We start from the raw sequence: 26,190 nt of genomic DNA, 5'->3' as shown, positions 1-26,190 counted from the left end.
ACGTGATACAACAAGAATAAACGTGCCATAAAAACAAAATTAAATGAAAATGTAATACTTATTTGTAATTTGTATTTATCCATTTCAGGAACTTTAAGCAGCCACCACTTCACCGTGTATTTACACATATAATATTCTCATAGCAATAACCATTATTGATACAAAATATAGTTTTTATATCACTAATGGAATTAACCAATGTGGATTATGAAAAAAGCACTATATAACTGTATTAAATATTTTCTTGTAACACTTTTGTTGCTGGATATGGTCCTGCCACAATCACAGAAGAATACACGCGGTGTAATATTGACTGCTGGTTAGAATCGTGCTTAAATTCCCACACGACACGAACGATACGTAGAACGGTGGTACCAGACACGAACCCATGGCACTATGTATTCACCCCGTCACACCACTTTCCACCCTTTTAGAAACATCCTCAGTTTACTGATATCACTCCTGGGACTCTTTCGTTTCCCGCCCGATTCTCTTGTGTTTTAAGTAATTTCATAATGTTCGTACAAGCACCTGTACTAATGATCCAACAAAAATCGGAGAATTCTGAAGAAGACAGCGACGAAGAAAGCAGTGATGATGTTCTACAGGTTGATCATTCTTTTACACATTTTCTATGTTGATATTCGCCAGATTTAAGGTTTACATTGAAAAATTAAATTTTAGCATTCAAATATTTTGATATTTTAGTATTCTAGTATTCTAATATTCTAATATTTTCAATTATAAAAAATTGTGACTATACTATATTTATCACATTTTCTATGTTTCAGAGTTCAGTTAAAGAATCTTTTTTCCTAAATTTCGAGAAAATTATTTCGAAAGAAATTTTCTATGTTACATAAAAAAATACACGAAAATGAATAATACTCACAACTTTTGCAGAAACGTCGAGAAGAATGCGAAAGGAAAGCAAGACGAGGGGAAATGGATCCCCGACTAGAATTCGCTTTCCAACTCTTGATGGATGCAACCCAATTGTCCCGTCACGAGGTCATGGATCACGTTTTCGAGGGAGATATGCTCGACGAAATCAATCTACTGTTTCTACCACACATGAGGTCCACCCTGGTATGGTACTATCAAGAAATGGACGAACCAGAAACTCTACGTCCTGTGGAAATAGTAATAGTTTATTAAATATGAATAAATTAACTACTATTAAATATGAATAACAATGATTTGATAGAAAAATATTTATATAGACACAAACCAGAAGCTCAAGTGCTAGAGGAGGTCCAAACGTATTGACGCCTAAAGTTAAAGAGCAAAAGGAAACAAAGGAACCTGGAAAGAAGAAACTATTTTTAACTGATGGGTGGCAAGTTCCTTGCACTGGAATATGTATCTACATGTTCAGGTTATTTGAATGATCATTTTACGAAATATTACCATTGGCGTAATTAGGACTATTTCCTGGGGCAGGTCAGGTTCACAGAATTTCAGAACCTGAACATTTTAAAATCTTAGAATCTCAGAAATTTTTAATTTTAAAGTAACGAAGAGGTGTTGGCCCATATTTTGGATGGGGGAAGGAGGCAGGCCTTTGCTAGACCCCACCTAATTACGCTAATGATTATGATTGAAATAAACAGTAACCTGAATAACTACATCTATTTTTAGTAATATATAAATGAAATAAATAATAAATCAATTAACCAGTGTATCGATAAAATTAAATTATTTTCAGATTGAACGTTTCGAAACAGTTACCCGAAGAGGGTTTCCAAAAGGATCTCTACACGGGTGTAATAGACACGAAAAAGGTGGGAATAATCACAGCGATACAACGAGTTGTTGAATACTTCTTTATGGATGCTCTCGCTCACCCTGGTTCCGAAGGTGAAGACGACTGTCCTATGATCAAGAGCCTTTTGTTGCCTGGTTTGAGATCCTTCTGCAGCGCCCTGAAAGGTAACAGTTTGTTAGATTTAAAATAAAAATTATTTTTTATTGGTATAGCCAAAATGCTTTGAGTGCAAAGGGTTAAATAAAACGTCCACCGGAAAAGAAAATTTCTATTTCTTAAATTAATTTTTGCGTTTATGATATGGAATTTTTCTATAAAAATCAATTTTTCATAGTGTGTGAACAGGTGGCCCACGAAGGGCGCATATTCAATGACGGTGAAACGTTGATGAACGAGGTACACAATTTCGAGGAAGCAAAAGCGTTCATAGCACAAGAAAACGCTGTAAATATCGTAGAAGAAAGGGTAAAAGCGTGGATCAAAAGATTGAAGGATTTCATGGCGGAAAGCAAACAGGTGAAACGAGAAAACGATACCTCTGGACCACAACAAGAATTGGAATATTGGAAACGGAGAGGAGCGCAATTCAGTCAATTAGTAAACAAACTTCAGGTAGTATTTTATTTTCAAATTGAATGCAGAAACTCATCCATTATACTGATGATTATAAATACGCAGGATCATGAAATACGAATGTCCCTTCTGTGCCTCCAAGTGGCACGCTCGAAGTTGATAAAAGACTGGGTCGACACTGAGGATGAAATTACATACTGTTACAACGAAGCTAAGGATAATGCAAAATTTATCCAAGCTCTAGAAAAATGCTGCCACTGTCTATATTTAGATGATCCAGTAAGATGATACCATATATTTTCAGTGATTTCTATAAATTTTTATTTTCTCCCATTAATAATGTAATTAATGATTCTGTTCGCGTTACCAGGTGAAAATGAGGGATTCTCTGGTGTCCTTGTTACAAACAGTCCGTCTAATATACAGTGTTTCACGATATTACAACACCTCAGAGCGAACCAGTTCGTTAATGATAAAGATCACGAATCAAATGATCGTGGCCTGTCGAGATTACGTTACAAACAGAGGTCGAGAAACCGTCTGGGGTCAAGATCGAGCAGCTGCACGATCGAAATTGAAACATTGTCTGAGACTAAACAAGTAATGGTAAAATTTAATATTAACTACATTTAGTTACTTTCTATAAAACAAAAAATTGGCAGTTGCTTTTTTTTTTTGAAGAGCTTACAGAGAAACCTACAGACTAGTTCGATGCTCACCAGCTATAACTGAACAAGAATTCTCTTTCTCGGAAACACATGTCTTCGGAAGGTTCGATTTATTTTGTGATAGAATAAGAAAGATTTTGACCATGTTCGAACTGATACAGGATTATAAGAATCTCTTCGAAAGGCGAATGGAAGGTCTTCTACTGGGAGAAGGTATGACGATGATGGCTACAGTGGAAATGCACATATATAGTCAGACATTTTGAAGTTTTAAGCATTTGAACTCGTATGTCGTGCTGGACGTGATATTATAAATTTTTTTGTAAAACAGAAGAATATCATATTCTATGTTTATAATTTTAATCAGCAATACAACTGTACTGTTTTCATGTTTACCATGTTTTTTTTAATTACTTAATTACGTGCATTACATTCGAAACGTTGTAACGTTAAACTTCTGGGTTTGTTTATTCTTCTTATTAGCGTTAGATGACGCCATAAGAATTTTCGAAGAAGCTGAAAATATAGCTACCACCAAGTCATATGATTATCTGGATCCAAGAAACACTGAATTCGATACTGATTATGACAGCTTCATGGCTAAAACAGATTCTCTGAAGCAAAACATTGGTAACATTATTGAGAAAAATTATGAGGACGTGTGGGAAACACCACAGGGTATACGGTTTTTGACACGATTCGAAAAAGTGGAGTATTTGTATTATAAGGTTTCTATCAACATACCATTTTCTTAAATGATTTTCCTTTATCAAGGTAAGCGAAAAGATACCATTAACAAAACTGGATGAAAAATACAATATAGTGGTAAAATACTGTGACAAGGAAGTGGACAGAATATTAAGATTATTTAAGAAACAGAGGGATGACCCACCATTGCCAAGGCACATGCCAGCGATCGCTGGAAGGCTTACTTGGGCTAATTCTTTGAAGTAATTATTGTATTAATAAATTAATCAAAAGTATTTTTGCATCGAGTACTATTTGACTTTATTTCTGATTTCTGTAAAAAAATAAATACTATACAGTTAATTTTCATTTAGGGTGCACCTTGACGAGTTAGCCACGTCTGTTTCCACTCATCCAGTACTGAAGACACTTCCGCTCACTATGGACTTAGAAAAAAGATACAACTACGCCCTTGGAATTTTGAATCAGTATAAATCAGACATCGCCGAGGTTTGGACTCATCAAAATTCCTGGGTCATCGAAGACTGCTTGAAACGGTAAATCGGCCAAGTTGATTTCATTAATTCAAATAACTATTTCGTTTTATTTTAACAATCTAGATCTTTGCTAACAGTGGACGAAAAAACAGGAAAGATTAAAGTGAATTTGGAAGGACGCATTATGTTATTGATACGAGAAGCTGATTGTTTGTCAAAATTAAATTTGGAAATTCCTATCGTCGCTTTGACGATTTTGACAAAGAAAGATCATTTCACATTGATTACCGATGCTCTTCAATTAATGATCGAGAAATTTGTGTTCACTACAAAACGCGTGAAACTCGAAGTAAGACCACTCTTGCTTCCACACTTGGTTCGTGTAGCATCCCTGTTGGAACCTGGATTGATGTCTTTAACCTGGACCGATCCAAAATGGAAGAATTTCTATCAGAATACGAAAGAACAAATTAAAGAGTTCGATATCTTGATAACGAGAGTTCACGACGTATATGATAACAGGTATGTTAAATTAATCACTGACAAAGGGATCTTATCAGTAATTACAACCCTTTACAATATATGTTAGATCCATCATACTGCGTGTTTCATAGGCATGGGTCATCACTGACCCGGTTCCGTTGATTGATAATTAATGCATTTATTGACGTCGATGGTTATTAACTAAACTCTAATTAATGAGCCTTTGATAGTTAACGCTTCAGTTATAATCCTATCAAAATAATCAAATTTAGGTGTATTACAATCAAAAAGACCTTGGTAATATTAATTGCATATTAGATCATATAGTGGTGGTGCTTATCCATTTTACCTTAAATGTTAATAGCAATCTAATTCTGTATTCTCTAATTTATCTCTCCCTCTTTTCCATTTTATCATCAATCTTCATCCATGTATAACATTTATTATGAAAAAAAAAAACATAACTGTATTATTTTTATTTAATTCACGTAAATTTAAACATAACAGAAGAGTTAATCAAATCTGATAGCAGTCTTTTTAATTCATTCCAAGGATTCTTCAAGTACTCACAAGTATGCAAAAGATCACCTTACATTCTCTACCAGAGTCTGATCAACCTTGGACGATAGAGGAATTTGTGGAGAAGACCGAGGAAATATGCAGACTGGCAGCGGTAGATTTGTATCGTAAAAGTATGATGGTAGAAGAGGCGGTAGAGGAAGTGCTAGATCTTGTTAAGAACGCTGCGGAGAACTTCAAAAGCGCCGCTAACTCCAGTCAATTCGATTTTTTTAATATCGAAGGTGATCGCAATTTTTCTATTATTCTCTTCTGCCTCTCCATGAGTTGAAATAATTTTTTAAGTATTTAAAAAAATAACAGATCCTTAAAGACCCTCTTCTGGAAATATTAACCCTTGTGTGCTGTTCAAATTTGTATTGCATTTAAATTTCAATTATTAAAATTTTAATAAAATCCATAAAGTTCATATAATTGTTTTAATAAAATTCAGTAAATTTACTTAATGATTTTTACTCTGCTCTTTTTTCAATCAGAAATTCTTGAATAATTCATTCTTACTCTTCTCTATCTTTCGTATCACTATTTATTATAAATATTTTAATTTATAGAGGACGAAGAAACGATAGACCAAACAGCTCAACAAGACTGGTCTTTGGTATGGAGCTTATTCGATGATCCTCATCAATTGTTAGCTACACCTGGTAGTTTGCCAAAAGGCATGCAGGACATGGTGCGAAACGCCGTATCTGAAATGAGAAGATATTATTCCAGGAAGGTTGTGGATGTTCTAATAAAAGTTACCAGAAGTTCTCTGGATGCAATTAGGAAAAGATTCATTCGGGAGATCGATTCAGGTGATTAAATATGCGTTCAAAATCGATAATGAAGTAAATGAATAATTGAATAATCCTTCAGAGGAAACACTGAGTCCAATATTTTTACTACATGCAACCTTGATGATACCAGTGGTAACTGTGAAACCTAGTTTGGATGATGTTCAGGAGGCTTTGACGTTGGTTGGCAAAACTATCGCTGGCGTCGCAAAAGGAGTTTCTCAGTGGAATTCTAGAGTTAACAAGGTGAATTCTTGAATTCTGTTTATTATGAAACAAGTTCGAGAAATGCGAAGCATTTGGGGAGTATGAGTTTTCCAAAATTCTTTGGAAGTTTCATGGAACTTTCTAAAAATTTTTGGAAGACTCGTGAAATTTTCCAAAATTCTGTAGAAGGCTCATAGATTTTCTCAAAATTTGGAAATTGTTTTAGGAAATTAGTAGAATTTTCCAAATCCTTTAAAAAGTTTGTGTAATTCACAGAAATTCTTTGGAAGGCTCGTATAATTTTTCAGAGCTTTGTGGAATTTCCTCAAATTCTTTAAAAAATTAAGCTGTCTAATGATTTAGAATTCTTGGAAACAAGCATATCCAAAGAGAACCTTCGCGGACATTGTAATGAGAGCGCAAATTCAAGCTGCAAAGAAGAAACGGGAAGAACCAGAAGATGCAAGAATTCGAAGGCGAAAGTTGTACAAAATCATCTCCGAGGAGAGACCAATGTTCCCCGTGCAAGAGAGTAATTTTCATGGAATGCTAATGGACAATAAAGAAGTGATGAAGTTATTGTCCATGCTGAACACGTGTATGCAGGAATTCAAACCAGTAATTAATCTCATAAATCTATATAAATTTCCTCTTAGTAAAATATATAATATTTCGATCAAAACGAAGAACTTATCATAGGATCTTGTTGAATTCATCGATCGATGGAAACCTTATAAATTTCTATGGAAGAATGAAAAGAGCATGCGAGAATTGCTACAAATTTCTTTACCAGAGTTTGAAAGCACCCTTCGAAAACACAGCGAACTTGAAGACCTTTTAGCTACTGAACCGGATATGATCATCTTTGGAACATCCATTGCTGTATCCACGGAAAAATTAAAATATGGACTCTATACCGAAATTAAAGGTAACATAGTCGTAAGCAGGAGGGGGGTGGAACTTTAATTTTTACCGAGAGATTAGTGACATGAAGGACTCTCTTGTAGAATACGAGCCCTAAATTTAATTAACTCTGCAACTACCAAACTTCTGTCAAAATGATTGGCTTCAAATTTCTTATTTTAAATTATATTACAATAATTGTGATTTCAATTTCACAGCCTGCACTCACAAAATTGGTCAAGCCATGAAGAAAAAGTATCGACGCGAGATGGAGTACGTCTACGCATTGATGAACGAAATGGATCGGAAGTTGGATCGTCAGATACGCGATCTCGACGATGTACGATTAATCATGGACACTCTGAAAAAGATTCGCGAACAGGAAGTGGATATGGAACTGAGGATCGACCCAATCGAAGAAGCTTTCAACATTGTCACGAGATACGAGGTACCAGTGGATCAAGAGTGTTTGGAACAGGTAGACAATTTAAGATACACCTGGCAGCAGTTGCTCACACGAGCGCAACAAAGTCACGTGTTGCTATTAGAATTGCAACCTCAATTCGAAGAAGATCTAAGAAATAATTTGGAAAGATTCCGTATTGATAATGCAATGTATTGCGAGGAGTATAGATCCTCAGGACCAATGCAACCTGGTCTGAGTCCAAGAGAAGCTTCCGATAGGCAGATCCTCTTTCAAAATAGATTCGATGGCATGTGGAGAAAGCTTCAGACTTATCAAAGTGGTGAAGAACTTTTTGGCTTACCCATTACTGATTATCCTGAATTGTCACAAATCAGAAAGGAACTAAATTTACTACAGAAACTATACAAACTGTATAATGATGTTATTGATAGAGTGAACAGCTATTATGACATTCCTTGGGGCGAGGTAAGGTATTAGATTTTATTATAATAATTTGGGGAAACAGGGGTCGAAAGTAACAATTTGACTTTTGATTGACTATTGTTAAGACACGGATGTGTGTATTTCAATTATAATTTTGCAACATATGTTCAATATCTGCGATAATGCTAATAATAACTTCTGAACTTCTTTATGATTTATTCACAATGTTACTTTCGACCCCGATCTCCCCTATTTAATCCTTTGAATCTTATTTTGAGGACCTATTCAGGCTTTATTATCTTATTGTTTAGGTGAACATCGAGGACATAAACAACGAGCTAATGGAATTCCAAAACCGATGTCGCAAATTACCAAAGGGTTTAAAAGAGTGGCCCGCGTTCTTCGCCCTGAAAAAAACGATAGATGATTTCAATGATATGTGCCCCCTATTAGAATTAATGGCCAACAAGGCGATGAAACCACGTCACTGGCACAGGATCGTAGAAGTGACGGGATACTCGTTCGATCTGGACAGCGAAGGCTTCTGCTTGAAGAACATCCTCGAGGCGCCTCTATTGAAATATAAGGAGGACATCGAGGACATATGCATCTCCGCTATGAAGGAGAAGGACATAGAAGCTAAATTGAGGACCGTAGTGAACGAGTGGTCGTCCCACGAGCTGACGTTCATGACGTTTAACAATCGAGGAGAATTGTTACTCAGAGGAGACACCACTGCGGAGACAATCGGTCAGCTGGAGGACAGTTTAATGGTGCTCGGTTCCCTCATGTCGAACCGATACAATGCGCCATTTCGCAAGCAGATACAACAATGGCTCGCGGATCTGTCCAACACCAACGAAATCTTAGAAAGATGGCTGCTGGTGCAGAACATGTGGGTTTACCTTGAAGCTGTGTTCGTCGGAGGAGACATAGCTAAACAACTGCCTAAAGAGGCGAAAAGATTTAGTAAAATTGATAAGAGCTGGCAAAAAATCATGCAAAGGGCTCATGAAACTCCGGGGGTAGTTCCTTGCTGCGTGGGGGATGATTTGCTTAAGCAACTTTTGCCACATCTTCAGGAACAGTTGGAACTCTGCCAGAAATCATTGAGCGGGTGAGTTTGTTTGATTAATGACGATGTTAGTTCAATTTAATATCTAAAAGTAAATCAAAAGTTAAATTAATTTGCAATTTGAAAAATTGGTGACACTAATTTGAGATAGTAAATATGATTGCAGATACTTGGAAAAAAAGCGTATGATGTTTCCAAGATTCTTCTTCGTATCGGATCCTGCTTTATTGGAGATACTCGGTCAAGCATCTGACTCGCATACAATACAGAATCATTTGCTCTCTATTTTTGATAACACACGTTACGTGAAATTCCATGATATCGAGTACAATAAAATGATGGCTATCATATCGTCTGAAGGGGAAACGATCTTGGTACGTACACTTATGCTTTCAGATGAAAAATATTGAGAATACGTATGATCACTGCTATAGTCTTCAGAGAGTAGTTTAAAAATTTGAAATTTCTATACTTATAAAAAAAAATTTAACATTTCTAAATTTCCATATTTCCAAGTCTCCAAATTCCCAAATTTCTATATTTCCAAATTTCTAAATTTCTAAATTTGAAAGTTTGTAAGTTAGATAATAACAAGTTTATAAATCCCTGTCCCACACCTCACCACTGACGGTGCACCCCGATACCCTTGAACTCTTCAGCGGACACTTGATCGGTCGATCATCGTTTTTAGTAGGTAAATTTATGACGTACAAAATTTCCATTTGATATTTTTACAATTAAACAAGCTTGAGAAAGCGGTCAGAGCGGAAGGATCAGTGGAAACCTGGTTAACGCAACTATTGCAAACATCTCAACAATCTTTGCACTCGATAATTCGACAATGCTACTCCATGATCAACGATATCAATTTCAATCTCCTTGGTTTTTTGAATAAAATGCCTGCTCAAATTGGTCTACTTGGAATACAAATGATCTGGACCAGGGATAGTGAACAAGCTTTGGCTCAAGCTCGAGCGGATAAAAAGATTATGGGAGAAACGAACAATAGATTCCTCGACTTACTGAACACATTGATTGATCAGACAACCAGAGACCTGGCTAAAATTGAGAGAACGAAATTCGAGACTCTGATTACCATTCATGTGCATCAACGTGATATTTTTGATATACTGGTACGTATCTTTAACAAATTTTTAGCAATATAATCTATACTTTATGATTAACAAAAAGATATCAAACAATATTTAGTGAAAAAAATATTTCCTAAACAGTGCCGTTTAAATGTACGATCAGTAAACGATTTCGAGTGGCTGAAGCAATGTAGATTCTACTTCAAGGAAGATCTGGACAAAACTTCCATATGCATAACCGACGTCAATTTTACATATCAAAATGAATATCTAGGCTGTACCGAACGATTGGTCATCACTCCATTAACAGACAGGTAATTACTATAGAAACTCAAGTTACCATGAAGAAAATTTGTTAAAAATTTCCTTCATTTACATAGGTGTTATATAACTTTGGCACAAGCTTTATCGATGTCGATGGGTGGATCACCCTGTGGACCAGCCGGAACTGGAAAAACGGAAACCGTCAAAGACATGGGTAAAACATTGGCCAAGTATGTGGTGGTTTTCAATTGTTCCGATCAAATGGACTACAGAGGATTAGGTCGAATTTACAAAGGATTGGCTCAGAGTGGCTCCTGGGGGTGTTTCGACGAGTTTAATAGAATAGAACTTCCGGTTCTCTCTGTAGCTGCACAGCAAGTCGCGGTTGTCCTTGCTGCGAAGAAAGAAAAAAAGAAACAATTTGTTTTCACCGATGGAGATCTGATAGACATGTGTCCCGAACTTGGAATATTCATAACAATGGTAACTGAAACTATTAAAAAAATATCATTGTTGTAACACTATAAAATTTAAAAAAGATATAATATTTAGTGAGATAATAACTTATACGAAATTGTAACTGAAAGTATACAGGATTTAAAACGGTTTGAAATTTTTAAAAAATGTCACAAGACAAAATTAACCCTTTACTGCAGGAACACCGTACTTGGTACACAAAGTCTGATGTAAAATCTAAATATAAAATATAAGTTTCCTTCCAAAAATCGGTGCCTCAGGTTAATTCAGCACCTATTTGCAGAATCCTGGATACGCTGGTAGAAAAGAACTCCCAGAGAACCTGAAGATTCAATTTCGTACTGTCGCAATGATGGTACCCGACAGACAGATCATCATTCGAGTAAAATTAGCTAGCTGTGGTTTTCTGGAGAATATCACACTCGCTCGTAAATTTTACACCTTGTACAAACTATGCGAAGAGCAACTAACTAAACAGGCAAGCATGTTAGAAGAATTATTGTACTTCCAATAAAAAAATAAAATAAAATTTTCATCATCTGTTTAGGTCCATTACGATTTTGGCTTGAGAAATATACTATCCGTGCTTAGAACTCTAGGAGCATCAAAGAGAGTGAACTCGAAGGATTCAGAGAGTACAATTGTTATGCGTGTTTTGAGAGATATGAATCTCTCAAAATTGATAGGTAATTTTTAGGAGTGTGCGGCTACCGAAAAATATCGGATTAAATTGAGTTCTCGAAAGGATAGGTGTATGTGAACTCGAAAATTTCGGGTTACCCATCCTCAGATTTGGTCCGGTATTGTTTTGGTCAGCTCAAATTGACCCGATCCGAGTACCCGCATATCCTTATCAATTCTCTGTGTAATACGATTTGTTACAAAGCTAAGGAGATATTCAAAGATTCGTATAACGAATTCTTTCGATTTACTATGTAATTACTTTAGACGAGGACGAGCCATTGTTCATCTCCTTGGTGGCGGATTTATTTCCCAATCAAGCTCTAGAAAAAACTTCTTACCCGGAATTGGAAGCCGCAATCAATCAACAAGTGGAAGAAGCTGGCTTGATATACCATCCACCATGGGTACTGAAATTAATACAATTATACGAGACACAGAGAGTAAGGCATGGAATAATGACCCTGGGTCCGACTGGAGCTGGAAAAACAACATGTATACACATTTTAATGAAGGCTTTAACACAGTGTGGTAATTTTCACAGGTAATTAACTACTTTTAGAATTAGCAGACACAAAAGTACTTTTTTCAAATTGATATTAACAAATAAAATTTTCTCGCTATTACATAATAACTTAAATTTGCATAAAATTTTAATTAAAAAACGCAGAAATAAATTTTCCCTTAAAATAACAATGAAATATTTGAAAACTTCTGTTTTCGTTAAATAATGATTAACAGAGAAATGAGAATGAATCCAAAGAGCATAACAGCAGCCCAGATGTTCGGTCGACTAGATGTAGCGACCAATGATTGGACAGATGGAATATTCTCTGCTCTATGGCGTAAGACGTTAAAATTGAAAGAAGGAGAACACGTGTGGTTAGTTCTCGATGGTCCTGTCGACAGTATTTGGATCGAGAACTTGAATTCCGTATTAGACGATAATAAAACGTTGACTCTAGCGAACGGTGATCGTTTACCGATGGCTGCCACCTGCAAAATCATTTTCGAACCGCATAACATCGACAATGCGAGTCCTGCCACTGTATCTCGTAACGGGATGGTGTATATGAGTTCTTCAGGGTTGGATTGGAACCCTGTAGTGACTGCTTGGTTAAAAACTCGAAGCACTTTGGAACAAGAGGTGTTTGGTCAGTGCTTCGCAAACTCCTTTGCACAGGTAAAATATAAACCCTTCCGCAACACTTTAATAAATAAAAGCACACGATTGTACCCGGACGTGTCAGACCCGCCTAAGACTCGCCAGATTAAAATTGCAAATTTATTTAACTTTAAAAATCACAAGCAGACCTCTTACGTGCTTCGACGACTCAGAATTAATAACTACAAAATCATCATGGTTACAGATTTATTCGTGGAGTACTCAAGTTCTAACGTTAACAATAGACGTCTTACAATGCAACATAGTGCAACAAATGTTGTGCCTTCTCGAAGGTCTTGTCCCACTCGAAACATCCATAGAAGAAGAGGAAGACGAAGAAACGGAGGAGGAGAAACGACAACCGATGACGATGGAACATTTGCAGCGTTTCTACGTGTTCGCCCAAATATGGGGTATAGGAGCGTTGTTAGAGACCTCGGACAGAGCAAAGTACGATCAGTATCTTCGTGAGAACTTCGATAACCTGGATTTACCAAACACGGAGAACAATCCTGAAGCGAAGTTATTTGATTTCTATGTAACCGAGAAGGGTAAATGGGACACATGGACGAGCATGGTGACTAATTACGTTTATCCAGAATATTCGACACCTGATTACAGCAACGTGCTGGTCCCAATTCCTGATAACGTGAGGATACAATATCTGATTGATCTAATCGGTAGACAGGACAAAGCTGTACTATTGATAGGTGAGCAAGGCTCTGCTAAAACGGTGATGATGAAATCATACATGAAGAAAGCTAATCCGGAAACCACTCTGAGTCGCTCTTTTAACTTTAGCTCCGCCACAAGTACGTTTCAGTTTCAGAAAACTATTGAAAGTTACGTGGAGAAGCGTTTGGGTAACACGTTTGGACCACCAGGTGGTAAGAAGATGATGGTCTTCGTTGATGATATTAATCTGCCACAGATAAATGAGTGGGGCGATCAAGTCACTAATGAAATCGTTCGTCAGACGATGGATATGAAAGGGTTTTATTCGCTTGAAAAACCCGGAGACTTCACTAATATCGTGGATATGACGTTTCTGGCTGCCATGTGTCAACCTGGAGGAGGTAGAAACGATATTCCATCGAGATTGAAGAGGCAATTTTGTATTTTCAATTGTACGCTGCCTGATAAAGCATCGATCGATCGGATCTTTAGCGTGCTTGGCGAAGGTCATTATAATAATAAGAGAGGATTCTCGGTGGATGTTAGAAATCTTGTTAAGAAAATGGTCCCTTTCACGAGGATACTTTGGGAAAGAACCAGGAGTCACCTGCTGCCTACGCCAGCAAAGTTTCATTATGTATTCAATCTACGTGATTTGTCAAGAATTTGGCAGGGGATGGTCGGTACACTGTCTACGGTGATCGATAAGGAAAATGTTCTAATGCTGCTGTGGAAACACGAATGCAGTCGTGTATTCAGTGATAGATTCACCATTCAAACGGATAAGGACTGGTTTGAAGGAGAATTAGTGAGGGTTGTGAACGAGATGCTGGGAGAGAAATATGTAGATATGTTAGACCAGGATCCTGCGTTTGTAGACTTCATGAGGTAATTGAACTTCGAATTTTGAAGCTTTGGAAGTTTGGAACTTTAGAATTTCAGAGCTTTCGGACTTCGAAATTTCGAACTACGAAATTCTGTACTCCAATACTTAAAAACTCTGAAATTCTAAACTTTTAGAACGGTAGGACCTTAGAATTTTAGAATCCCAGAACTCTAGAACCAGGGAGCTCTAGAACTCGAGAATTCGGGAACTTTGGATCTCTAGAACTCTAGAACTGAAGGGGGGCTCCAGAAGTTAGGAACGCCGGAACTCGGGAACCCTAAAAACCAAAAACCCTAAGACTTCTAAAACTCTAAACATATCAAACAGATATGTTCATCATCAAAATCCATCAACTTCTTATTATTTTCAGAGATGCTCCAGAACCGACTGGTGAAGAGGGTGAAGATGCAGATGTTGAGTTACCAAAAGTGTACGAACCAGTCTATGACGACCAAGTCCTTAGAGACAGATTAGAAATGTTCCTCTCACAATTCAACGAGATGCAAAGAGGTTCTGGAATGGATTTGGTCTTCTTCCCTGATGCCATGTTACATTTGGTCAAAATATCCAGAGTCATCAGACATCCAAAAGGAAACGTGATGCTGGTAGGTGTCGGTGGTTCCGGGAAACAAAGCCTTACAAAATTATCTTCCTTCATCGCAGGCTATAAAACGTTCCAAATAACTTTGACAAGGTCTTATAATGTAGCAAATTTCTTAGAAGACCTGCGATATTTATACCGAACTTGCGGAGCTCAGGGAAAGGGAACCACTTTCATATTCACCGATTTGGACATTAAAGAAGAAGGTTTCTTGGAATATTTAAACAATATTCTAAGTTCCGGAGTGATCAGCAATTTATTCACTCGCGACGAACAACAAGAAATTATTTTAGAGCTAACGCCTATCTTAAGACGCGAGAATCCAAAAAGATCAATCAATAATGAGCTAGTAATGGACTTTTTTCTTCAAAGGACGTGTCAAAATCTTCATGTAGTATTCTGTTTCTCTCCAGTCGGTGAAAAATTTCGAAATCGTGCTCAACGTTTCCCGGCACTTATCTCCGGATGCACCATCGACTGGTTCCAACCATGGCCGAAGGACGCGTTGATATTAGTTGCTGAACACTTTTTACACGACTTCAGCATCGCCTGCACCAGCGAAGTGAAAGATGAATTGGTGCATGCCCTAGGTTCCATACAAGATATCGTTTCTCTCACATCCGCAGAGTACTTCCAGAGATTCCGACGTGCCACCCACGTCACACCTAAGTCCTACTTGAACTTCATAGGTGGTTACAAGAACATTTACCAAAGCAAACAGCACGAACTTGGGGAAGGAGCCAAGAGAATGGATACAGGTTTAGCGAAACTGGAAGAAGCTTCGATATCGGTGGAAATTTTGAAAAGAGATCTTGCTGTGATGGAGAAGGACTTGGTCCAAGCATCCGAGAAAGCTGAAACCGTCCTCCAGGAAGTAACTGAGAGAGCTATGCAGGCAGAAGCGTTCAAGAACCAAGTGCAAAAAGTGAAGGAGAAAGCTGAACAATTAGTAGCCTGCATAGCCGAGGAGAAAGCACTTGCCGAACAAAAGTTAGAGGCTGCTAAGCCAGCACTGGAAGAGGCAGAGGCTGCTCTAAACACCATCAAACCTGCTCACATAGCCACGGTAAGGAAGTTAGGCAGACCGCCTCATCTTATAATGAGGATCATGGACTGCGTGTTAATTTTGTTTCAAAGAAAAATTGCCCCAGTTGTCCCGGACACTGCTGCTGCATGCCCAAAACCTTCATGGTCGGAATCCTTGAAGATGATGGCCAGCACGACGTTCCTGCTTCAGCTGCAAAACTATCCAAAGGACATAATCAATAACGAGATGGTCGAATTGCTGCAGCCTTACTTTAAGATGGAGGATTACAATATGGAGACTGCCAGGCGAGTTTGCGGCGACGTGGCAGGTTTGTTGTCCTGGACGAAGGCCATGGCTTTCTTCCATTCGGTCAACAAAGAGGTACTTCCGCTGAAGGCTAATTTGGCTCTGCAGGAAGCAAGGCTCAAGGTAGCAATGGAGGACCTGGCAAACGCTGAGAGAGAACTGTCTGAAAGAGAAATGGCTCTGCAAGCGGTCAAAGAGCAATACGACTTCGCTGTGTCGGAGAAACAGAGGTTGACTGAAGCTGCCAATGTCTGTATTCGAAAAATGACTGCTGCAACCGCGTTGATCAATGGATTGGGAGGCGAGAAGATACGTTGGACCGAACAAAGCAGCGAGTTCAAGGTTCAGTTAGGACGACTGGTTGGTGACGTTCTTCTGGCTACTGGCTTCTTATCCTACTGTGGACCGTACAACCAACAGTACAGAGCTAGTTTGGTGTCTTCGTGGATGAAGATTCTAGCGACCAAAGCTATTCCTTTCACCACAAACCTAAATATCACGAACATGCTCATAGACAGTGCAACCATGTCCGAATGGACTCTTCAGGGATTACCAAACGACGAGCTGTCCGTGCAGAATGCTCTGATCGTAACTAAATCCTCTTCCTATCCTCTGTTGGTAGATCCTCAAAACCAAGGGAAGATGTGGATCAAGAACAAGGAGTGCATGAATGAGTTACAGATAACCTCTTTAAATCACAAGTACTTCAGAACCCACCTTGAAGACAGTCTTTCGTTAGGTAGACCATTGTTGATCGAGGACATCGCTGAAGAGCTAGACCCAGTTCTGGATAATGTACTCGAGAAGAACTTCATCAAGTCTGGTTCTATTGAAAAAGTCATTGTTGGAGACAAAGAATGCGATGTGATGCCAGGCTTCATGTTATACGTCACCACGAAATTACCAAATCCAGCATACAGTCCAGAGATCTCAGCCAAAACGTCGATAATAGACTTCACTGTCACGATGTTAGGTCTTGAAGATCAACTGTTAGGTAGAGTAATACTTATGGAGAAGGCAGATTTGGAGGCAGAAAGGGTGGCTCTCTTCGAATCCGTCATGACGAACCAACGATCAATGAAGGAACTCGAAAGTACTCTTCTCCATCGACTTACATCTTCCGAAGGTTCTCTGGTGGACGATGAAGCGCTTATTAACGTGCTCAGAGAAACTAAAGTGACAGCAGAATCGGTTAACGAGAAGCTAAAAGTGTCTGCTTTGACAGAGAAGAAGATCACCTTAGCACGAGAGGAATTTCGTGCAGTCGCTTCGAGGGGGTCTATCTTGTATTTCCTGATCGTAGAAATGAGTAACGTCAACGTGATGTACCAGAACTCGTTGAGACAGTTCCTGACCATATTCGACAACTCCATCACCAAGTCTACCAAGAGTCCCATCACTAGCGAACGAATAAACATAATCCTTCGTCATTTGACCTATGAAGTATGGGCCTTCACTTTGCGAAGTCTGTACGAACGACACAAGTCATTGTTCACGCTGATGTTGGCGATGAAGATCGACTGTCATCGAGGCGCGATCACCCACGCAGAGTTCAATGCTTTCATAAAAGGAGGAGCATCTCTGGATCTGAACGCGGTCGTTCCGAAACCGTTCAGATGGATCCTGGACATAACTTGGTTGAACCTGGTCGAGATCAGCAAATTGGAAACTTTCTCGGATATCTTAATGAAAATTGAATTTAACGAGAAGGAATGGCGAGTGTGGTATGAGAAAGAGAAACCAGAGGAAGAAGAGCTACCGTGTGGCTATCAGAAGAAGCTGGACGTGTTTAGAAAATTACTTCTGATCAGATCCTGGAGTCCTGACAGGACCTTGTCTCAAGCCAGGAAGTATGTGATCGAATCTTTAGGAAAGGAGTATGGAGAGGCTAAGATTTTGGACTTGGAGGCCACTTGGTTGGAATCTGAAGTTAGGACTCCGCTTATATGCATACTGTCGATCGGATCTGACCCCAGCCCACAGATAACAGTACTAGCAAAACAGAAATCTATTCGTAAGCACATAGAATCAAAATTATTTCTTATAGGGCTAAGGCCTCCATAATCTGAAAAAGGATTGAATAAAAACTGCGTTTATATTACAGAATTGAAATCAGTGTCTATGGGTCAAGGACAAGAATTTCATGCTCGACGATTAATCTCAGATGCTATGAACACCGGCAGCTGGGTACTGCTGCAAAACATTCACTTGTCTCTTCCCTTTTGTACGGAAGTCATGGACGCCCTAGTTGAAACGGAAACAGTCCACGAGGCGTTCAGACTCTGGATGACCACCGAAGTACATCCTCAATTTCCCATTGGCCTATTGCAGGTACTTCTCGATATTTACAACCACTATTAATTTGTGTCATTCTCTAATTAAATAATCAATTTTTAGATGGCCATCAAATTTACGAACGAACCCCCTCAAGGTATCAGAGCCAGCTTGAAGAGGACCTATCAAGGTGTAACACAGGACACACTGGATTATAGCACACAGTCACAATGGCCGCCTTTGTTATATGCCGTTGCGTTTCTGCACACAGTGGTGCAAGAACGCAGAAAATTTGGCCCCCTTGGTTGGAACATACCGTATGAATTTAATCAAGCCGACTTTGCTGCTTCCGTCCAATTTATACAGAACCATTTGGACGACATGGATCCGAAAAGAGGAGTGTCTTGGCCGACTGTTTGCTACATGCTTGGAGAGGTCTGAAAATTATTAATTCTCCGATAAACACCTCTCAATATTTGATACATACATTCGTACACGGATGCAGGTGCAATACGGTGGCAGAGTTACCGACGACTTCGACAAACGATTGCTAACTACGTTTACACACGTTTGGTTTTGCGACGTGTTGTTACGATCTGGCTTCGAATTTTACCGCGGGTACAAGGTACCTCAAACGAAGAATCTTCAGGGATACTTGGATTACATTGATTCTCTACCCGCCGCGGATACCCCGGAAGTGTTCGGCCTGCACCCGAACGCAGACATCACTTATCAAATAAACACGGCTAAGGGAATACTTGACACGATTTTGAGCGTGCAACCGAAGGAGGGTGGCGCACAAGGTGGTGAGACCAGAGAAAACGTGGTGTACAAACTCGCGAGTGATATGCTTGAGAAATTACCGAAACAGTACAATTCGTTTGAAGTGAAAGAGGCACTTCAACGAATGGGAGCACTGCTACCTATGAACATATTTTTACGTCAAGAAATCGACAGGTACAGTTCTCCTTCTGTTATTGACGATCAATTTTTGGTCATTAATAATATTTCTTCAGGATCACCCGAGTCATCAAAGAGGTACGCACTACATTGACAGATTTGAAGCTAGCTATCGAGGGTACCATCGTAATGAGTCAAGGTTTGCGCAAATCACTGGATGCAATGTACGACGCTCGTATTCCGGAGAAATGGCTGAAAATATCTTGGGAATCGGCGACACTTGGATTCTGGTATACAGAACTGTTGGAACGGGACTATCAGTTCCGACAGTGGTGCATTCATGGCCGGCCTAAAGTATTTTGGATGACCGGTTTCTTTAATCCTCAAGGATTCTTAACCGCGATGCGACAAGTTAGTTGATTGATTTATAGGCTCTCGTTATATTATCGCAGGTGGAGCTATAAATTCTTACAAGGAATGATCCGGAACCTGGAAATTTTAAAAATTATGGAACTTTGTGAATATCACCCGTAAAATTTCGGTTCGTTTTTTTTTCTTTTTCTCTGAAACCGTTTTTAAACATTTTTATTCATAACTTTTTGTAAATGTTTAAATAATTCTTTGTTTCGGCAACAAAAGACTTTTGCTTATGAAGTTTTTCGATATCTCTAACGGTTTCAAAGAAAAAGAAAAAAAACGAACCGAAATTTTAAGGGAGATTTTCACCCCCTTAGACTGAAAACGGAAAGCAAATGAAAATTGCGTTTGAATCATGAGGAAATTCCCTACATATTCACAAAGTTTCATAATTTTTTGAATTTTCGAGTTTAGAGTCATCCTTTGTTAGAAGTGGTAATATATATGAACTTCTTTTATACAACATTTAACTGCCTACTGTATTAATAGTTATTATAATTAACATTAATAATTGTTCCCATATGTAACATAAATCTTATTTTGATTTGAATATTAATTATCAACTTGCTTACTATATAGTTTAGTACAAATCTTTGACTAATCTCTACATTCCCCACACAGGAGGTAACTAGAGCACACAAAGGGTGGGCTCTTGATTCTGTCGTCCTGCAAAATTTAATTACAAGATTCAATAAGGAGGAGATAAAGAATCAACCTGAGGAAGGAGTTTACGTTCATGGGCTATTCTTAGAAGGTGCCTCACTCGATCGCAAAACGAGCAAATTGGTAGAAAGCAAACCGAAGGTTCTGTACGAGCAGATGCCAGTAATTTACATTTACGCGATAAACACAACGGCAGGCAAGGATCCAAAGCTTTACGAATGTCCTATATACAGGAAACCACAGAGGACAGATTCTAAATACATAGGATCAATTGATTTCGAAACTGACCACAATCCTCGGCACTGGACATTACGAGGTGTAGCTCTTTTGTGTGATATAAAATAGAATAAAACAGAATGTTTCATAAGCGAAATCGTCAAACACTGGACAAAGCACAATATGAAAAATAATTCATATAAACATGTCAAGTCTTTATTTCTTATATAGAATAAAAAATATCTCATAGATTTGCAAAATAGAATATCAAGTTGCTTATTGTATCAAATTGTAAATCAAATAACTAAAAATACGAATTTCCTATCAAACTAAATTCGTGTCTTCGTTAGAATTGCAATTTTACTTTTGCAATACATTGGAATAAAAAAGTCTAATTAATATGTGTATGTAAAATCTACACTCTACTTCGTCTTTACATAGTAAAAAAAAAAAATTGAAAAAGAAAACATTGTGATTTATAATCATCGAAAACAAAAATAAAACTTTCACGAGATCATATTAATTAATAATGTAGGTAAACGGGCAAACAAAATATTTAAATATAACAGATATAAATTGATATAAAAAAAATAATTAACAACTTCGAAAAACATTATGATTATTTTGTTACACGCGCTCCGTGGTTTTCTCCGTTAAAATCGTTTTGAATTCTGTAAAAGAAATACAAACTGTATCACGAACGAAATTCTAAACTAAAAAGTAAAAAATAAATACTTTTTTGATATCGTATTTACGATCGAGAACTTAATTTTTAATAACTTATATGGATTGTTATCACTCATAACAAAACATATTCTTAACTTACTATTTGTAATTTTGGTAACTGCAATACCTTCGTTAGAAAATGAATTAAAATAAGAAATCTTGGATAACAACAAATCTCATCATTTCTACCAGTTATATTTAACACATTGAATAATTATACGATTATTGCGATAAGATATGATAAATATTAATATTTATATTAAATATTAAACGATTCAGTCGAATTCTATTATCGTACTTTATGCATTCATTTTGCTGAAGGTTACCGGTGACCCCGCAACATAAGATATCGTTTGATTAAAAAAGTTACATTTTGTGAAGATTATATTGATAACCCATGTCCTTGTTTACTATGTTTCAATAAAAATAAAATTATTTAAATACTAATGATGTATTAATTATTTTACATCATTATCATAAGGTTAACAATATTAAAAATTGTTCGCATATTACCATTTATTTGATTCAGGTGCTTTCAATAATATCGAAATCGTTGGTCACTAATGACGCACATTATATTATTGGCAAGTTGAGTACTGATCATCGGTGACCTTCACGGCATTCAACGTGTTAAAAGTATAAAAGGCATAATTCACAGATTCATTGTAACATTCTTCTTTCCATAAGCTATTACTTCAAGAAAAATATCATTATATTAATTAATTCTTGTATTGCAGTAAACCTAGCTTGTGTTATTGTATTTTCACATGAAACTTGGCTAATCGGAGGTGAAGAATCTATCTTCATAATTACAACATGTTTATCTGGTACATTAGACTTCATAGTTTTAACTTCAATTTGTAAATTCAAAGTTAACAAAAAATCTGAAAATTTGCCTAATAAATCTTCTACAAATTCTTCAGAAACATCATTATAATCTTCAGGAATCAACGATTCTAATGTTTGAATTAGCTCATCACATACATTACTAGTGAAACTACTTTTTAGTTTCGTATGATATTCTGCTATCTTAATACCTAAATTTACTTTTTTACTTGAAGGTAACCTTGACAATAAAAGATAACTAGCTTTTGCAAGAGCATTACTCTTATCTACGTTTGTTGTATCATTTGTATCATCCTCTATAGAGGACACTAAATCACTTATTTTCTCCAGCATCTTTTTAGCAGCTTCTTGTTTGGCTTGCTTTTTTGTTCTTGCAACCCCAACTTCTTTAAAAGTTGATACTCCACATTGGATAGTAAAAATTTTTGCATGTGGCGGTCCAACATCACTAATTTGTGTGTATTGAGGCTCTTGTAAATTATTTTCTACGCATAAATCCTAAAATATACGGAGGTTAGATTCCAAAATTAGAAAACAACAATTGAGATTTACCTGTAAAGCACCAATAGCATTAACAAATGGTACATTTGGTGGAATTCGAGGTACTTCAGGAACTGGCTGAGGTAAAGGTGTTCTAACAGGTGATTGTGCAGGTGATGCTGGTAACTGTGGATAACCTCTATGTGCTGCAATAGTTTCTAACATTGCTTTTGCAGCTTCATGTTTTGCATCCTTTTTAGAACGTCCTGTACCAGTTGCACTTAAACCATCACATGTTACTTGGTATGTAAAAGTATTCATATGAGTACCTCCACCATCGTGAATAAGTTCATAGTTAGGCACTGTGTGCTTCTTCACCATCATTTCTTGTAAAATAGATACAGGTGTTTTATTCATTTTGGATTATTATAATCCCTTTGGTTTTATTTTTATAATATATACACGTATATACACTGTTAATTGTAAAATATATAAAATATGTTTCTAGTGAAGAGAGTTACACCTATGTAACTTTTAGAAGCATGCTACACCTGCGAATAAAGACAGATATATCTAAAAAAATCTTTAAAAAAAAAGTTTTAAGTACGTTTTAAGATAAAGTCTAAGTAAATACACTATATAGATAAAATTAAAGAAATCTTCTAATTAAATAATCACAAATAAATTAAATACAATAACAATGAACAGTAAAAACATTCATAATTAAAAAGTCACGTTATGAGCTACTATATTACTTACATTGTACATAAAAATGTTTTTTTCTTGGTAAATACCAAGATTTATGTTTTAAGCATTACAACATACACTTTGTTTTTAAATATGATGTATAAGGAATATCTACCTCTTTCAAACGTACGTATGTACATATGTAATGTAGATACAACATTTACTTATAATAAGTAATAAATAAACAATCTCGGTACTTTGTTTAAAACAAACCACAGGTTATAAACATAATATATATCAAATCAGATAATTTATGCGAAATTGAAATTATACCACTGATAAGAATTTTATTTAAGTTTATTCTAATTCAATGTAATATTTATAAAAAGATTAACGGAATAATTGCTATTCAAAATTAATCCATTTGTAGCATATCAAAAATATGGCAAAGTATACATATATAGTTAGTTGAACAGCAGGAAAGATCTACTATAGGGGTACCAACCCGACTGTTAGCAAAGGGGTACCAATAATCAGTGACTATAGATACTATCTATAGTCACTGCAATAATCCAGTTGTAAAATGCAAATGTAGAAAATCCAACATAGCGATGCAAGCGTTGAGACCGAATTCCGCATCGGTAAAACAGCCCATGTTAGAAATTGATTCAAGCGCCACCTCAGTTATTGCATCCAACGAACGGCATGCTATAGTTACCTTTCGCATACACCTAAATGACACGTGTATGCTACGATAGCTATATGTGAAAGTAAGTAAGTACATAATTAAACAATACTGACCATGTATTCATTATTATTAATTTTCTTTCCGTAAAATTGTATTTGCAATATGATACACTTCAGAATCTCAAAGGCATAGTTCCTGAAAAAAATATAACAGAAATTAAATAGAAAAAAAGCATAAATTTCGCAGCCAATTCGCTCGTATTATTTGCTGCATAATTAATAAATGTACCATAGAAATAATGATACAGTTATTAATTAGTCATCAAATAATAACGATTGCCCAGGTCTCACCACGGGGAGGTTGCTGCGGGTGGAGACCCACCCTACCTCGTCCCATCCACCCTCCATTTATGCAAATTTTTACTTTTATTCAAAAACATCATCCTCTTGATGCACATTTGCAAAACGTTTCGACTGTTGTGCAAACGAACAACAAAAGGAGCATTATTTTTATTCACTACCTACCTATCTACTTATCTATACATATATTTACGTAGATTTTTGCTTTTTATTCCTATCGCAACATTATTTAATTTTGATTTTGATTACAGATCTGTAATTAATAAATATGCAATTGCATATTTGCCCTACAGACTTATACAACTAAAAATATCTACCTATACGAGCGCTCGTAATTATATTAAAAATTCGCTTAAATCTAACGCTTCCTAATTAAACACTGCAGTGTTTGACGATTATATCTTGATGACCATATACATAAATAAGTCCTATGAATTTGTTGATTTTGTTGTCCTCACCAGAATACTTCCTGAAATAAAACTGAAAAGGATTAAACATAATTTAAGAAAATAATAAGGTTCATGTAGCCTTAATCATAAATTTACAAGCTGCCTGAAAGAAACAGAAAAGGATTAAATATAATTTTCGAAAGTAGTACGGTTCAAATATTACCACTTGTAAGAATCATTTATCTTTTCAATCATTTTCACCTTGTTTTACTTAATTGGCTACATTGAATTCCATTTATGGACGCTACATTTCTTCCAGTCGATTATCCGATATTATTATTTCATACTTCCTATAAAGATATTTCTCTGTAACAGAAACTGATTAATTGAATCCAGATAAAGACAAAGAAAAATTAATAGCTGGAAAGAAGTTACATTAGTAACAATAAAATTTTATAAAAGTCAGAGTGGTTGTTAATAACTCAAAATCAATTTAATACGAAATATGAATTTAAAGCAAACTTCAGTACCAAAATAAAGAGAAAAAAATTCAGAAAAATATATATTTGAGTTAAGTGATTTAAGTTAAGAACATTAATTATTTCATTTTATTGTATTTAATATTCATTCATTTCGCGACAAATAGCATACAATATTTTAATTGAAACAACTGTCTTTTACTGCAATATATAGTACGTACAACCACGACTCTACTTGACTTTATTGCATTATATTATTCAATACACCTTTCAATGCAAATTTATTGTAAATGGTAAAACTGAAAAGAAAATCACGAGTGGACTTTGCTTTTCAGGAAAAGAATTTGAAAATTTATAAAAGTAATTGAATTAGCTTTTCTGTAAGCTTGAAACGACACATCGCGATCAAAAATTAAAATTGAACAACTCGAACAACAATTATCCACTACTTTTGTTTAAATAAAGTAGAATTAAAATTTAATAAGCTATCTCGAATAAACAAGTATTCCTTGAAATAATTTATCACCAATCATCACAAAATAAAATGAACTTTCATTTTAAATAAAACTTTGAATAAAGTTCTATTTAAAACTTTATCGTATTTAATAATATTCTGAAAACATTAAATTCATATATTATTTAACAGTATTTCATACAACCGAATGCTCAAAATTTTCAAAATTAAAAAAAGAGAAGAAAAAAGAATGGGGCGGGGCAGTGGGAGGGAGAGTATAGGGGAACCTGAAAAGAAAAGTTTGACTGCCCATAAGAGCAATCCCTAAGCAAACCCTATAAAACAAACCGAAATCACACGCAACACTAATTTC

General features: G+C 36.4%; 2 protein-coding genes across 3 annotated transcripts; one reads left to right on the top strand and one right to left on the bottom strand.

The window, feature by feature from the left end:
- The first annotated feature begins 515 nt into the window (after window positions 1–515).
- LOC114879464 (dynein axonemal heavy chain 5) lies at window positions 516–21,219 on the top strand. Its single transcript, XM_046285313.1, has 34 exons — window positions 516–608; window positions 904–1,143; window positions 1,224–1,378; window positions 1,709–1,932; window positions 2,103–2,380; window positions 2,447–2,620; window positions 2,712–2,941; window positions 3,023–3,222; window positions 3,493–3,716; window positions 3,784–3,959; window positions 4,071–4,253; window positions 4,317–4,715; window positions 5,229–5,479; window positions 5,807–6,052; window positions 6,114–6,277; window positions 6,602–6,856; window positions 6,938–7,166; window positions 7,360–8,033; window positions 8,303–9,108; window positions 9,233–9,440; window positions 9,813–10,199; window positions 10,299–10,471; window positions 10,538–10,904; window positions 11,182–11,376; window positions 11,446–11,584; window positions 11,847–12,123; window positions 12,321–12,762; window positions 12,950–14,307; window positions 14,676–18,253; window positions 18,344–18,570; window positions 18,637–18,948; window positions 19,019–19,470; window positions 19,530–19,824; window positions 20,452–21,219. Exons 1-34 carry the CDS (start codon window positions 516–518, stop codon window positions 20,836–20,838), a joined length of 13,998 nt encoding a protein of 4,665 aa, XP_046141269.1. The 3' UTR covers window positions 20,839–21,219.
- Window positions 21,220–21,237: 18 nt separating this feature from the next.
- LOC114879479 (RISC-loading complex subunit TARBP2-like) lies at window positions 21,238–23,966 on the bottom strand. 2 transcript variants are annotated; one of them, XM_029194428.2, is made up of 3 exons: window positions 23,521–23,966; window positions 22,834–23,312; window positions 21,238–22,779 (listed from the first exon to the last, which is right to left on the bottom strand). In XM_029194428.2, exons 2-3 carry the CDS (start codon window positions 23,176–23,178, stop codon window positions 22,126–22,128), a joined length of 999 nt encoding a protein of 332 aa, XP_029050261.1. In that variant the 5' UTR covers window positions 23,179–23,312; window positions 23,521–23,966; the 3' UTR covers window positions 21,238–22,125. The 2 variants fall into 2 exon arrangements, with proteins under 2 accessions (XP_029050261.1, XP_029050271.1); XM_029194438.2 differs by having other exon boundaries at window positions 22,834–23,147.
- Between the last annotated feature and the right edge of the window lie 2,224 nt (window positions 23,967–26,190).

Source organism: Osmia bicornis, chromosome 4 (genome assembly GCF_907164935.1).
Source record: "Osmia bicornis bicornis chromosome 4, iOsmBic2.1, whole genome shotgun sequence".
In the NCBI taxonomy this organism is placed as follows: Eukaryota; Metazoa; Arthropoda; class Insecta; order Hymenoptera; family Megachilidae; genus Osmia; species Osmia bicornis.
Note: the sequence above shows the minus strand (reverse complement) of the source record. Positions and strands in the feature narration are given on the sequence as shown.

Coding starts and splice junctions, on each gene's coding strand:
- LOC114879464 (XM_046285313.1), top strand. CDS start 516: ATGTTCGTACAAGCACCTGTACTAATGATCCAACAAAAATCGGAGAAT. Junction 609..903: donor GCAGTGATGATGTTCTACAG/GTTGATCATTCT, acceptor CAACTTTTGCAG/AAACGTCGAGAAGAATGCGA. Junction 3,717..3,783: donor TTTTGACACGATTCGAAAAA/GTGGAGTATTTG, acceptor TCCTTTATCAAG/GTAAGCGAAAAGATACCATT.
- LOC114879479 (XM_029194428.2), bottom strand. CDS start 23,178: ATGAATAAAACACCTGTATCTATTTTACAAGAAATGATGGTGAAGAAG. Junction 22,780..22,833: donor ATGCTATTGGTGCTTTACAG/GTAAATCTCAAT, acceptor CGTATATTTTAG/GATTTATGCGTAGAAAATAA.